Source organism: Athalia rosae, chromosome 1, assembly GCF_917208135.1.
Source record: "Athalia rosae chromosome 1, iyAthRosa1.1, whole genome shotgun sequence".
Classification (NCBI taxonomy): Eukaryota; Metazoa; Arthropoda; class Insecta; order Hymenoptera; family Athaliidae; genus Athalia; species Athalia rosae.
The window spans coordinates 23,091,687-23,107,437 of record NC_064026.1 but is presented as its reverse complement, the minus strand read 5'-3'; the positions used below and the strand labels follow the sequence as shown (position 1 = coordinate 23,107,437).

General features: G+C 42.8%; 2 protein-coding genes across 3 annotated transcripts in view; one reads left to right on the top strand and one right to left on the bottom strand.

The window, feature by feature from the left end:
* Positions 1 to 15,751, bottom strand: part of LOC105691327 (synapsin) — a gene marked incomplete at its 5' end in the record, with an annotated part of 93,613 nt that overhangs the window by 54,432 nt on the left and 23,430 nt on the right. The window lies entirely within an intron of this gene.
* Positions 1 to 15,751, top strand: part of LOC105691372 (metalloproteinase inhibitor 4) — a 49,705-nt gene that overhangs the window by 25,885 nt on the left and 8,069 nt on the right. For both annotated transcript variants that reach the window (XM_048660088.1, XM_012409787.3), the window contains exon 2: positions 13,136 to 13,262. In XM_048660088.1, coding sequence (XP_048516045.1) covers positions 13,136 to 13,262 — 127 coding nt within the window. The remainder of the gene's footprint in view (positions 1 to 13,135; positions 13,263 to 15,751) is intronic.

Below are 15,751 nucleotides of genomic sequence, written 5' to 3'. Positions count from 1 at the left end.
ATCTTACAAACGAGATGTTCGCTCCGTCATTTCGAAGAACAGATAAACTTAGCATGGATTGCAACTTCCGCATTTAAAATAACAAAAGAAATAAAAGCTGTCCGAACTTTGGCCCCAATAATCGAAAAAAAAAAAACAACAACAGAGGCTGTAGTGTACAGACGACGAATAAAATTAAAACAACGCCAGTATGATTTAAAAGAGATCTAGAACTATATGAAAGTACGGAGAAAATTAAATAAATTAACAAAGTTCAACTCGTTATCCACTTTTTTGTCACAGCTTGGCCTCCGGTTTGATTTATACTCGTTTATTCGAAGGTATCAAATTCCAATATGAGATAAAAAAACAAAAATCAAGCAGCTGGAATACGATCGCATTTTACGATAGAGGTGAAAACTTAACTCCTCCAAATATCCGTAAATCTTTTATTCAACCCGCGAGACCTACGTTCCCCGACACATGCGTATACCTACAATACTCACATGCATACTAAACTTTTGCTCAAATATATTCATACTATCGCCAAGTGACTTCACCGGACTACGTTGTCATTTCGGTCACGCGGTCTTGGAGCTGAGCCCTTGTTAGAGGGAGGTAGGGAAATCTTGTGATTCACTGGAAGATCTCATCATCTGTTGCAGAGGTATAATTTGTACCTGAATCAGGCGGAGTGGGTTGCGCATCGCGATCATACGGGTCACCGTAAGATATTCTCGTACGAAATGACGTCAACGTGAGTTATACTCCTCGCATACATACGTACTTACGTGGACGATAATGTTACGTTGTGTACGCGGGGCAGCGAATCGACGAGCTTGTTATTCATAAGTTCGTCGTTATTGCCGCCGCGGTCGCGTTGTCATTGGGGAATGATCACGGCATTGTTACATACGACAATGATAAGGCGATCGAGCGCCCTCCCCTTCAATGACATCAGCTTCAATCAATTCGTTTTGCATGATGATGCATGAAGTGCATCGGATCAGCGAATCGCGATTCCCTGTGCCGACTCACCGGGGTGTGGACGACGATATCGAACCGATTTAAAATTCTCTCAATTCCCCACGTAACCGATCCGATTCGTCGATACGATCGTCCGAAAGGAGAAATGAAAACAAAAGAGAGAAGACATCAACAGCGACAATCGAATCGGTCTCAATCCGTGAAACGCTGACGTCACTTCCAACGATTTGTCCAAGGGCGGCTGTATAACGAACCGCGATGCGGCGAATTCCCTTCAAGATTTTCACTGCGAATTCTCACCACGAATCGAGCGCCTCGAGAATTATTAACACTTTGAATTCGGTCGGCGAATACCCGATTGGGGCCGAAGTCCTCGGTATGTGTCTGTACTTGGCGAAAATTCACTTCTTGGATTTACGCCATCCCGCATCGGTCGAAAAATTTATACGCGCGTTACACCCGAGCCTTGTTAACTTGTCAACGTTTAAAGCGCCGTTGGAGGGCACGTACGAGCAATTTTATCGTTCTCTAAGCTCCGAAGAAGAGGTATACGGGGGGTTGATAGCGAGCTTAATAAATACCCTCAGAGCAAATAATTGTTCGTTCACGAGCACACGCGCTGGCGCTGTTAAACTTTAAATAACTGTAACGAACGATAGAGAGCTTTACGCTCGTATACCCGATTGTACAAAGTAACGTTGAATTCACGATTGAAATAGCAGCGAGATACATATGTATAACAATGTTCGATAATTAATGAAATTTTTTCCGCGGATGCAGTATATCTATAGGTGAACATATAACATTCACTCATGGGTTATATTCCGCATCGTACGCACGCACACGTGTGAGATTCCCTTTGATATAACTATTCCGTTTTATTACACCCGTATGGTTAAATATTGCGAGCTCACGCCAGGAGCTTTGGTGTATCACACGTAAAGCGTACGTAATTCTGTTCCCGTTACAACACAAAAGCTCTCTATAATATGTGGACGCGATGTCAAAGACCCTCTCTTCCCCCCGCTCCGCCCTTCCTGCCTTTTTCGCTTTTCCCTCATCGCCCCTCCGTCCCAAAAGCTCAGCGGCGTCTCGCGGCACGTAACCCGCACCGTTTTCCTAGTAATTTTGTGGGCGTGTATGAATTGCGGACAGGTAATGAGGATTAAGAGAAAAGAAAAAAAAAAAAAAAAAAAAAAACAAAACAAAGGAAAAATAATCGAAACAGTACGGTAAACACTCAGTTTTACCAGCGAATTACCTGGGAAAGTAGATGTAAGTACTGTTTGTGAATGTGCGGTACTGTTTGCAGGACAGATTGAAACGACGTCGGTGTAAGCATTGAGTTAATACGTCGTGTAATAATACGAAGCTTTTGCGGTTTCTCTAAGTTACTGCCGAGTCGAAACCGACGTCAAACGGACTACTGATTAAGTGCACCTTCCAGTATACCGTACATATATACGTATAATATACCGCCGCTGCACGCGTATGTATGTTTGAGAAAATATCCGGGAATTACAGTTTATGGATTAACTTGGAGCGCATTTTCACCCGCTATCCGTACAAGCTTGCAAAACGACTTCGACCGTCTCAAGTTTAACGTCAACTTCACACGCGAATGCAACGCAAGTATACATATTTATTTTGTAAGGAATTTTCTGAGTCATGGGCGAAGTTTCAAAATTTAATCGGAAATTTTTAATTTTACCATCACACTTTTCACCGGGTCAAATGACACGCGGCGTGTAAATGGTCCGGCCGTTTATTTACGCCGGTTGTTGTAAAAAACAGAATGGAATATACCGATTCAGAAATGATGTGTAAAGGTTCCCTACGCCCATCCGTTATTAGCGCACGCGATTGCTCGCAACGGATTGAAGTGTACTCGAATATGCGAGTATATACGTACACACACACACACACACACGCGTATGCAGATAAAACCACAAATCAGAAGCAGCGGATCCTCCCATGCAGCCACGAAATTTAGTGGTTTACGTCGCATCTTCAACCGATGGCAAACCGAACGATCAACCGGACCGATCAGGGTCACGTTGACTCTGATTTCTGATGGGCGTGTTACTCTTCAACGTGAGCGAGTAGGCGCTAGCTCAACTGCCCTTTATGAGTGCCAAGTGAAATGCAGATCCAAAGATCAGATGCCGTTTCATTCATCATTTTCAAATTCAATTAGCCTTCGAGTCGAGATTTTTTACATTTCGCTAAATTCGTGCATCCCGGCGACGATACCGCCTGTGCAATTACGATGAACTTGGAATAGCGTACAGCTTCCAGCAATTGCGCGGATCTGCCTACGCGGCGATTCGTCCGTCGGCGGTTACCGTAGATGTCACGATCGGATATAACAACGCGTCAATTGTCTTCTAGGATCAGCAAATTCACCCCGAGTCGCGGCGATTTCCTCGAGTTCACCGAATTTCCGCAGTCTAAGCCAGCCATCGAAAACACCTGCAAGTCTCCTAGGTATACCGAATGCCGCAAGCTCGGTAAAACGATCGGACAGGATGCTCCCTAATTTCTGATAAGCTGACAATTTCAGTCGGACTATTCGGTTTGAGGTCAGCTTGGCATTGATTGATCTCCCGGTGGCGAGGTGCGTGCCGTTGCTATAGAATCGATATTTCAATGCGGAAAGAACGCGCGTGCTGCTGCTAGGGAAAATCTAATTACTCTAATCAGCTTGGGATCAAATCTCTTTGTATTATATTCGGACCGATGCGGATTTGATCTGTCGAAATTTTAATCCGCTATTGATTACTCCCGAATGAGGGAAAAATTTACGACGTATTGAATCAAGAACAATTTATTCTATCGTCTATCTGAACTCTAAATGACGATTCTGAAGATGGTTAAACGGTACTCAGGTGGTTACGAAGTGAGAATTTATCAACGTTCGGTCACCGTTTAGGCTGAAATGTATGCACGGGTATACGTAAGTTTGGAGAACACGTGACACAGCTCAATCTCAATTACGTCACGTGCGGGTCAACGAGGACAGTTGATCGATTTTTTTCAAGCACACCGGTCGAAACCCTCGTTTGAGTCGCAGAACTTAAGATAAGGTATAACGGGGTGAGAATCTTCGAGAAAGCTGTGTCACTAGGGTAGTGGTTCTTGGTCGTTATCGCGTTACATTATCGTCGCGAGTCGTCTATAGATAGAATGTCTTTGGGGCGTCACCGCGGAGACGAAAGGACGCCCGTCGGGAGTGCCGTCGGGTCTACCGGCGCGTTATATACCTCGGAGCAGCCTGGATAACAATCGATTACACGCCTTGAGGAATCGATGAATAGCTACGGCGATTAAACGGCCCACTTTTGCCCTCGATAAGGGTATAAGTATATAGTCGCCTATATGTTTCTTCGTGACAACAGCCCCGTATATTACAGTCTCAAGTTTTGTCGCGAAAGCACATTCGACCGAACTTGGAACGCCCGCGATGACATTCCGAAATTCGAATGGAACCGAAGTGCAGCTGCAAGCAATCCGCGTTCGGAAGTCGTCGAAAAACTTTGCATCGCGTAGAGAGGCATATACGTATAAAAAGTCCTGCACTCTATAAAATTCACTCCGGACGAATCGGGATTATGAGGATTAATATTATCCGAACATTTCTACGCCATTCCACAGAGCGGTACACATACATACCGACAGGTATTTTCGTGATTAAGCGTGGCTCAAAAATTCCGGTATTCGCGATTACCGAAAAACTCCCGTAATAATCCTCTCCGCAACGCGGTGTCGTGCAAGAGTTCACTATTTTTATACCCGCATTACACGGCGCGATCCGTGATTTCGAGAACGCAAAAAAAAAAAAAGAAAGTCCACTGAAAGCGAATTATCAATTTTTTTTTCTTTTTTCGCTATATCTCCACCGACCCACGTCAACGCGTCGATTCCATTCCGAAGCCTAATTACCGGTTAAGTTCCCCGATAAATTCCGTCGAAGGTATATCGAAATGAGCGATGGCAACTGAGCGAGTAAAACGTTGCCTCGAGGGAACCTTCTGCCGCAGTCGGTTTGACAGCGGGGTAACGTGTACGGCAGAGACAAGAAGGACACCGTGGCATTGATCCATTACCGGTGTCCCATTGATCACACGCCTTGTTACCTCCGCGACCCTGCAGATCGGACCTGTCCAACGAACGGCTCGCGAGGTGCGGCATATCGTCGATGTAATGGGATAAAATTCTCAACCGCCAAAGCGTGGAGATTCAACGAACGAAGGGAAATTCGTTTTACTACCTCGGATATTTCGGTGTTTCGATGATAAATTGAAAGAAAATTTTAGAAAAAAATGATCGCGAGTTTATCGCGAGGTACCGGATTTGTGCGACGAAGAATCGGATCAAAGAGCCTCTAATTCAGTGGCAAATTTTACTCGGCGGTAATCAACTGAGGTATTCAAGACTAATGAGTTCATTCGTACATTCTTAGCAAAATTATAATAAATCCTCTCGGGCGTAACCAAGTCTCGCTTAAAATATTAATGTTGAAAACTTGGGTTGCAAACATATTTGCTGCATGAATATTTAAACGTTGTGCTAAATTTTAATGCAATGTCTGGGTGCGAACGCTGTGTCGCCATTTTGGTGTATCTCCAACGTATCTATATAATATTCCCTTCTGCATTCGGACAATATATCGGACAAATTCAAAATTAAGCCCCCAATTCTATCGTGATTGTGCACAGCAACGACGCGCCGTACCTACTACGCGGATTCGAGCTTTCTTTCGGTTTTTCCTAGTCTAGTTTATAACGTGTACCGATAAGGTTCACTTTTCCCAAACTTTAGCGGCACTTCATTCTCTCAAGATAGGTAATTCTCCGCGTAGAAGCCACGCCGATATAATCTTTCCTTCGTTTTTGTTTCACACTATACTATTTTATCTTTGTCATTTTTTTATTTTTCTCGTCCGGATATTTAGTTCTGGATTCCGAAACAGACTACTAGGTGATTTACCAGCGCGTATAACCAAAGTGTTCCAAACCAGCTCGCCCTTCTAACGCGCTGAAAATAAACCTCATCGCGGGTCCCATATAATACAAGGTAAACGTAAAACAACTACTAGAAAACAGATGAGATGTGAAATAACACCGATATAAACATGTAATGTTACACGTTACCCCGCTACACGCATTTCATACAAAAGGTATTTTCACCGTAAAGTGCCGTATAGAGAAACCTCTAACGGTACGTCAAATTATAAAGCTTTATCGCCGATATAACCGAGTCTGGATTGCTGGAGATAAATGCAACATAAATATACAAGAAACGATGATTACAAGGTTTGCGCGTGCAGGTAACGCAACCAACTACGAACGCGGGGTTGAAAGATTTATTGAAAGTGATAGATCCGACTCGACTGCTGCATTCGCGAATGGTTAATAATACCTGGACGGCATAAGGTAAATACCTACCCGCGCCTTATATATCGCGAATGATACGTGATTTATGTATGACCTCCTCAGAAAGATGCCCGTGCGGCTAACCCTTTGCTCCCTTACCGCGGGGGGGGTCAACACTTTCTTCATCCGTCGACGATATCGTACGAATGATTCGTTCTTATTTCTATACGTACTCTCGAGGAGAGCGGATCTTTCGACCGACCTATTTCCTTCCGTCTCTGATCCACTTTTATGAACACACTGCGAGAAATGTATACAGGGTGAATCCTTCAACTCTGTCAACCCGTCAGGGGTATGTTGGGGCTGTTTAGACAAGCATTTTGAGGTAACACACTTATGGTCGGAAACTCCTTCTAACGGCTGTGGAGGGCTTTGAAGATTTTTTTCAAAATTTATTTATTCATTCATTTTTTTTTTCTCGTACCCAGGGGTTGCTCCTACTTTCGCTCGGATTCGAACGTAATGGTTTGTTCTGCGCTAAAAAACGTACTTCTTAGTGTCTCATCGGTACAATGACAAGTCGAGTAATCATGAACCGCCTTACTTGGGTCGAGCTAACAGATGTGCATTATGCGTACCGCGCCAATGATTCGAATTCACTCGCTGCGCAACGCTGGTATCGTGAACGGTTCCCAAACCGACCTTTTCCCCACAGGCAAGTTTTCTCTGCAGTTAATCGTCACGCGAGGGAAACTGGGTACCATAAAGAAAAAATTAAAAACAAAAAAAATTTTTTTTTAAAATTTAAAAAACAAAACTTCAAAGCCCTCCACAGCCGTTAGGAGGAGTTTCCGACCATAAGTAAGTTACCTCAAAATGCTTGTCTGAGCAGCCCCAACATACCCCTGACGGGTTGACAGAGTTGAAGGATTCACCCTGTATAAGGAAATAAATCAAGCAACGAAGCGAAGATCGTGGCTACCAACTTCCGTGCAGAAGATTTTTAGAATGAATTCTAGACAAATTTTCCCACAGTAAGACGTTCAGACGTATGTACATGTATACCTATGCGAGTAGCTTGCCCTCTTGATGCCTGTAACGGCTTTTGCAGAGCGATGAAAAGAGCCGAGTGAGAGGGGAAATTCAATTGCTTTGTTGGATCGGAAAAGATAAGAGAAGGGCTATAAGATAAATTCCGTTGGGGAAAGAGGCTGCAGAAGTCGTTTCATACGTAGAATACGGAAAAGCGAAACATATTATAGTATAGCTATGTACGTACCTACGTTACACGTACGACACGAATGCACGTACGGAGTGTTCGATTTCGAACGAGGGACTCCATTACTTCGATAACGGTTCATCGCGTCGAAAATATTTCAGAACGATCAGCGGGACGCCAAATGATGAAATCTTTTCGGAAAATTTCATTCGGATCATATTGAAGTTTGATTCAGTTCCACTGGCTCCAAATATTCAAGGTAATTTCGGCGAGAGAAATAGTTTTCGAAGTGATGAAAAACCCCTCTCATTCAACACGGCACACCCTGTGTATATAGGTAGAACCTTTGGCCAATCCGAGGCGATCGAACCGGGTGCCTGGAGGAGAAGCTACTCTTTCAGCGGTGCAGTTTTACAAGCAGCTGCAGCGGTAGAAAAATATTCTCGCAAGCTCTGAGTAAACTTCCTTACATCACCGGTGTTCGGTTCGTAGGTGACTTCATGTAGTGAATAAGGTATTGCCGCGGAGTACCTCCAATGCTCCTTGTGCCGAGGTCGTATCTCTTTTTTTGTTTGTTTTGTCATTTTGTTTGTTTTGGTTTGTTTTGTTTTGTTTTTTTTTTAACGTGAAGCTGCAGGATACAGACGCTCGGCGTTTGCACACGTCGACTTTTACTTTGGACGAAGATCGTTTGATGTTTTTTCTTTTCGCGGAGCAATCCGTTTGCGAAATGGTGGAGTCTAAGCGTCGTACGGTTCGAACTTAAAAAAAACAGCGAACAGAAAGGAGATAAATCGCGAACCGCATGGGTTAATTTTGCTTTGAATTTCGCGAAAAACATAATACCGCTGACACTCCAAGACGAGAGAAAATCATCTCAAACTTTTCGCAGCAACGTTCCAACAAATTATGAAGAAGAGTATAATGAAAACTCCCACCACCTTTGTGACGCGATCTCCACCGATTATAGAAACAGATGAAAATTTATCGAATGCAGATTAATTTCTGGTGGGAATACATTGCAAAAAAAACGATGCGATAAGGAAAAGCAAGAAGAGAAAAATTATTCCGTGTACATACGTTGCACGTGGACGGACTCATATTTCATCTGAAAATTATAGCAGCTTTGCTTGTATAATATCAAAGGTTTCCTCGTCGATGAAAAAAGGGAGAGAGAAAACTGCTCGAAGCAGACCGAACGTGAGGTTGATTTAAATTATTATTCCGCAGTTCTACGAAGTGCAGTTCCGGCGGTGCAGTGCATACATGGGTAGAAAAATACGCGCGTACAAACAGCTCAATTTTAGAGCTCCAGGGTTCATTGGCAGTTAAAATTTTATTACCATCATTTCTTGCACGTTGATACTAAACGGGATGGGTGTTGTTTCTACGGAAGAGCGCTGTGTCAAAAAAGAAAAAAAAATGGAGAAAAGAAAAAACCAAAATCTACTTCCCATTTATGTATCCCTCCTAGCAGCTAAAACTTTTTACATCGCCGGAAAAATAAATATAGTATACGGAGCTCAAAAACGTTGTAAATTTGAATTATAAGCACTGGTCCATGTCGAGTTATATAACCAGAGATTTCATAAAGATTGTCGTAAAATACACCAACGTAACGGATTTAAAAAAAATAATAAACAAATTTCGAGCCAAAGCCTCGTGGACTAATTTTTTTTTAAACTTTTAATGGGTCGGTCATAACCGTCAAATTTAATTATCAATTTTCAAACCAACACGATGTTGGTATACAGTAGGTATAAGAACAAAGTTTTCGACTGACACGATAAATATATAATTAAGCTGAGAAATAAATTAAAAAAAAAAATATATTTCACCGGGAAAACGTGACGAACGTTCTTAGGTCTACTATATTCAACTATAGCTTTTCTGTTGTGGTTCGTAGAACAAAAAAATAGTGAAAGGAAAAACTTTGACGTCTGGCGTTAAAAGTTGTAGCGGTCTCGAATTAGAACTATCCGTACGTACGGCACGTGCTTTCGGTACGATCTATCACATCGGCCTATCGGGGTTGGTTAAAATCCGTGGAGAGGAAGGGAGGAAAAACTCTGAAGAAAAAAAGAACCGAACGACGGTCTATTAGCAACCAATATTTCACCGCGATATGTTTTTCTAACGAGAGGACAAGGCCATTAGTAAAGTTGAAAGTCTTCCCTCGCCGCCGCCGCCGCCGCCGCCGCCGTACGTACACTTTTTTTTTTTTTTTTTCTTATATTTCATCTAGGAACCACATTCAGGCGTTACACAATAAACGGCGACATGAATGAGTGACGTGCACGTACGTTTTTTTCCGCCGTTACGTTCAACCTCGTCGGCGCCACGCCGCGCCGGTGGTTACACCCTCCACGTTCGCGACGCTCGTTTTAATATATTTTTTTTTTTCCCTTTTTTTTCCCCTTTTTTTTCTCACGTACATTTAAAGAAAACGTGACAGTGAGCACGAGAGCCGCACCCTCCAGCGGTAAGCGCATTCGGTAGAAAACACTATCTTTAGAATCGGTTCAGCTGACGACGATAAACTAGACCGGATTAGTAGCTTCCGTAAGATTATCATCGACTCGTTGCGTACGGAGAAGTTAAAACCGAGCCACGCGACGAACAAATATAACTCTACGCGATCCATTTATTTTCACTTTATTTTTGTGTCGATTTTTTCATCCGGCGTGATGGTGATAGGTCAGGATACATCGGGACCAGGACCACCCCGATTTGAAGTGCCGAGGAAAACTTGCCTCTCAGAAAACGTCTTGGCAAGATAATGCGGGCGAGAATCAGTCGAGCGTACGTGTGTAACTCGACACGTAGGTATAGGTATACGGTTGAAAGTCCTCTACGCGTTAGACGTTGACGGGCGTGGTACACGCGCTAATTGCTATGGTTTTAATAGTACGTGAGTAACTCTAAGCGTTGCAAGATTCTGATCAATTTAATTTATTTTGGTTTTTTTTTCGTTTTTTTTTTTGTTTTTTCGGTCACATTTCCTAAGAGTACTCGAGAAGAAACTCGGGAAAACTGAATCTTACTGACAAGTAAATGGCGCGTTTAAAGGTCCGTATGGCACTCAAATAGCGGCACTAACGAACGGACGTCCTCATCCACGCGAAGCTGTATAACTGTATATCGTGTACAGTGTGTGCGAGGAAGTTCGCGCCGCGCGCGTGAGATGAAAGCCGAACCACTCCTAATAGGATCTTCTATTAAGTAATTCTATTCATAGGTTCACTTCCATCTCGCGCATTCCAACTAGAAACTGATTCACCGTGTCTATTTACGCGGTTTACCTATATCGTAGCGGATTATAACCGAGGAATCTGTGGTGTAAGAGTGCAGCAGGTAACGCGCGTAATTCAATGATTAAACAATTGGACGGATAGGTTAATTGAAATTGTCGATTTCTAACGACGTAACGGGCGCTGATTTGGGACGAAACAGCCCTTTTTGGTACGGAGAAATCAGCCTATCGGAGTGTAGCGTGCGTTGGATTGTCCGCACTTGAGAAGGAGGGCGACGAACGTGAGATCAAAGAGGGAAATACCGCGCGTCAAGTTCGCTGCACGGGAAGCTCGACGACTTCGTCCGAAGTATTTCCAATCAACAATCTGTCCGCGGCTCCTCGCGTCCATGTCCTTCATCGGATTTCCGGTGGCACAAAATCAATTCTTCCATTATTGTTGTCCTACACTCCGCGCCTGTAGAGGAATTGAATTACGATATCGCGATATTTGCTTTCACTTGACCTTATCGAACCTGACCTCTTCAACAATGTCGACAAGTGTTTGTACGAGGATCATCATTTATATGCTGATCTTTGACCTTTGCCTCGCATTTAACTGGTATAATGATGGTAACGGTAACAATATCGATTCATCCGTACACGTATACCGGAGTTATACGCGAGCGGGTGTAATCAACAGCCGAAAACTCGTAGGGTCGCATCCAGATTCCAATTGAAAACTTCGCCGTAGATTCGAAGGGCCACTATACATGTAAGGAATTTACTCGCTCCCGATGAATTTCGAATTTTCTCACGGCGTTGCGCCAAAGCGCGACGAGTGCTGACCGTATGGAAAATTATCATAATCAATAATGGCGTGCGGTCAAGCGACTAATAACTATAAGGATATAAGTTGAGTATTCGACAGAAAGTACACATGTACATACTTCGAATGCGCGGGAGTCGTGTATTTCTCAAGTGTATCGATTAACCCGACGAAGGGATTAGCCTATTTCGTATACCATGCGAACCTGGTTTAACGGATTAAGATTGTCGATATACTTTTAAGATCAAATGGAACTGAGAAATGCCAATCCCCGGTTGAACTCAACCTCAGAAACATTTCAAACGGATAAATTCATACATCGATTATGTCAATATCGTTACATCGAGACTTCTAGCATATCTATGATAATATCCATTTACCACCTATCAAGCTATACGGGAATCTGTCACTAATAATCGATGCATGCGTCTGTTTTACGACGGTAAATTTAATCCGCACATTATTTATTCAGAACCCGTAGCGCACCGATCGATCGTTAGAAAAATGAACACATTTTCATCTCTATATTTTACAGAAAAATTAGCTGACATAAAAAATGTAATAAAAATTCTATAACAACAGCCACGTGAAAAATTTTCTCGAAAAGGACTGCGTGATCTTTTTCTTTCTTTCTTTTTTTTTTTTTTTTTTTTTTTTTTTTTTTTTTTTTTTTTTTTTTTTTTTTTTTTTTTTTTTTTTTTTTTTTGATTCACATAAAAATTTGTATATGAGGTGTCACGAATATATAATACATTTTGTCGTGAAGTGAAGTAATCGCGTGACCGTATAATGCATACGCATATCCCATGGTAGATAAGTATTTGAGAGACCTAAGAAATCGCGGTTAATTAAACTCGATTTACTAGCCGAGGTCTATTACCTGGTATATTACTGAAATTCGTGCGATGTGGTATTATATCCGCATCGAGCGGTCGCCCGAGTCGAACGGACTCCGGCAACATTGGCACGATTCTAGCTGACGTGTAACGAGGAGAGGAAAAAAAAAGTCAGTCGAGTTTGAAACGTAATTAAAATCGGAATTCGTATACACGACATCCGCTCAACACGTATATACGGGTGAAATTCAAAGTAGAAAAGTTGGGAAGGAGGGAGAACGAGATACGCTTGGAGTCGTTGTCGATTCGGGAATCGAACTTCTTGGAGACGAGAACGATGAAGAGGACGACAGGAGCCTGCTAAAATGTGAAGTGGCCTTTTAAATATTCAGGTTGCAGACCAGGGTTCACGAGCCGTTTAAAAGAGGTCGATAACCCGACGTGTAAGGTCGGAAAATACTTCCCGTCAAACCTTGCCAACTGAACTTTGGCCCTTTTTTTTTCCGTTGAACATCTTTATATTCTCTACGTTCAATTAAAAATCGAGTAACCGACGTGCGTCGACTTTATTTACGAGGGAGAGGACATCTTTTTAAACCTGACGCCAATAAATCATAGGAAATAAATTTTTAATAGTTGATTTTTGTAAACGTTGTTTTATTTTTTGTTGAATTTCAGATGCGGTGGCCAATTAGCTGGAGTCTCTTCGCGTTTTTGGCGATAGTTTTATCGCCTTCGCAAAGAGTCGATGCCTGCAGCTGTCAGTATACCCATCCCCAGACGCAGTTCTGTCGCGCTGAATTCGGTAAGTATTCTCTGCTAATGTGTTGTAAATTTAGTAATACCGAGCGAGGGGTGGTAAGGGTCGCGAAACGCGGTTGCCCTGAGAATGTCAAACAGCTTTTTTGCAATAGCTTTTAAAACGGGAAAACGAATATTTCTGAATTGAAAATCGAACTTGAGGTCTCGGAGTAACACCACCGCGTAGTATAATTCGCGGTAACGAGGTTTCGATCGTGCTTGAACTCCAATAATCCCGTGGGGAATTCTTCGCCTATACGCCGTTTTAACGAGGGAATGAGGGAAGTAAAAAATGCCGAAGATATACAGGTCGAATTTAGAATTCTTCAATGTTGGAACACGTTATTCGAAGCCCTTCAGCGGGGTGATAAGTTTTTCCTTACTTATTTTTTCTTTCTCTTTTTTCTCGCATTATTTATCCGAGAAATCCTGAAAAATAAATCTATTCCAAGGAGACGGACAAACCCAGTCGCCTCGAACACCGCTTCAATTGATACGTAAGTCGGATGGAAATAGACGATCGATATTTGCACGCCGAATGGCGAACACCACTCTGCGTTGCAGACTGACCGAAACCCTAAAATATCTTCATAAATGCGACGTATAGTCCGAACGGATTTTGAGCAAGTCAAAGTTTCGGTCACGTGATTTTGACGTGGATCGCTTACCGATTACACGTGTTTATACACGCCGATCAACATTTGCGTACGCCAGCTATATTAGACGCTTTGCCGAGTAAAACAGAATTGAGATCAATCCATCAGGGATTGGATTAGCCGGTAACTGGTAGTTGGTACCTGGTATCTGGTTTGTTGGCGTGCAGATGGGTACATACGATCTCTCATCGAACGATGTTCAAACCTCCTGGGTGACCACCGACCTGAATTCGCCCGAGTAAATATGAGATAAAGCATAGCCCTGGCATTTGGCCAATGAAAAGTTGAATCCCGTCTCCCGTTACTGTTTCGTTATTTAGTCATTATTTATTTATTTTTTTCTATACTTCTTTAAATTTTTTATTTCTCGAATCCGTCTCATTCGAACGGCATTGAATTCAGCGGTGAATTATGGTCGATCCTCGGGACGATTATAGTTGAAATTAATCAACGGAATTAGGTCGGGACAAGAATGGAACCCGGCCGGAGAAAGGGCGATAGCTTCAAAAGTCCAAATCGAGTCTTTTCGAAATTGTCGTTCAATGAACTTGAATAGGCACTCGCGATAAAGTAACCGTGAAGAGCAACTCCTCTGTGTTTATATCGTCTAAGAGTTCAATCCAAAGTCTCTGTACGGAGAAGCTGCAGCGACGCGGCGTTGGGTGGTAAGCTAATTGATCTTGGTAATGGAACCATTGCTTCGCGTGGAATAAAGGATTCGGGAACAAACGGCGGAAGTATTTCTCGGCGTTCTCTTATACTCTGGTTGGATAGAATTTATCGTCTCCCGGCGGACTGCTGTACATACATATAGGTATACTTATATACGTACCCGAGCATTTGCGTTCTGGTCCGGGCACTCGGAATTATATGTATCATACACACGTGTGTCCGTGTAAATATATTTCATACATAACGCATACGACCATATTCACGTACGTATACATAGGTATACAGGTATGCGCCTTACGAACTCCGTACCGTTTTCACGGAGTGTCCTCGACGAAAGGCAGGACCCCCTCGGGTACTCGAAGCAACGTGTACTCGACACCCGCTCACATTGAGTGTAAAATATGTTATACGTCCATGGTATGTTGTAGAGTAAGGATAAGAAGAGTCACGAAGAGGAAGGTCAAGTATGAAAGAAACGGTTCACGAGATAGAGCAAACTTCTGCACTATTATGACGCCGCCATAGTTCAATTAATCGAACGAATCCCATTTTATCTCTCCGTCGATGTACACCTGTGCCGCGATGCCAAAATAATTCCCTTGCAAGGCGGTGTCGCGATACTGTGATAAATTTTTCCGAAAAACGACGCAAAAACCTCGACATCTTTCGGTCGGACTGTGCAGTTCCGCTGCACAAGACGTACCGTCACCTTGGAATTATATTATTTCGTCGTCACGTTTCATCCGTTGTGAAAATATCGTTCGGAGAAAACGCGATTCAGGTGAAACGAGTCATCGAGTTGAGAATAAAAGGAACTTTGAAAATGGTCGCAATCGTATGAATCTCAGTTTTTTTTTTTTTTTTCCCCGAATCTATGGGGCAACTGTATATTTGATAAAAATGTCCGAAATTTTGACAAATGGGTACGTTAATACGAAACGTGACCATTTACGTTACTTTCGTGTGTGTTCCAAGACCTGAGCCTTTGTACGAACAAACGAGGACCTTTTTCGCGTTCCTCAACCTTCTATTCGGGAGTTTCGCAATCCTATTCGACCGTTCATCCTATCCCTGACCATGTTTCTCCGTCTACGTTCACCTTCCATGGTTTGTCGTCCCCTCGCGTATATATTCCACTTGATCCTCGGCCGACGCTTAATTCTGT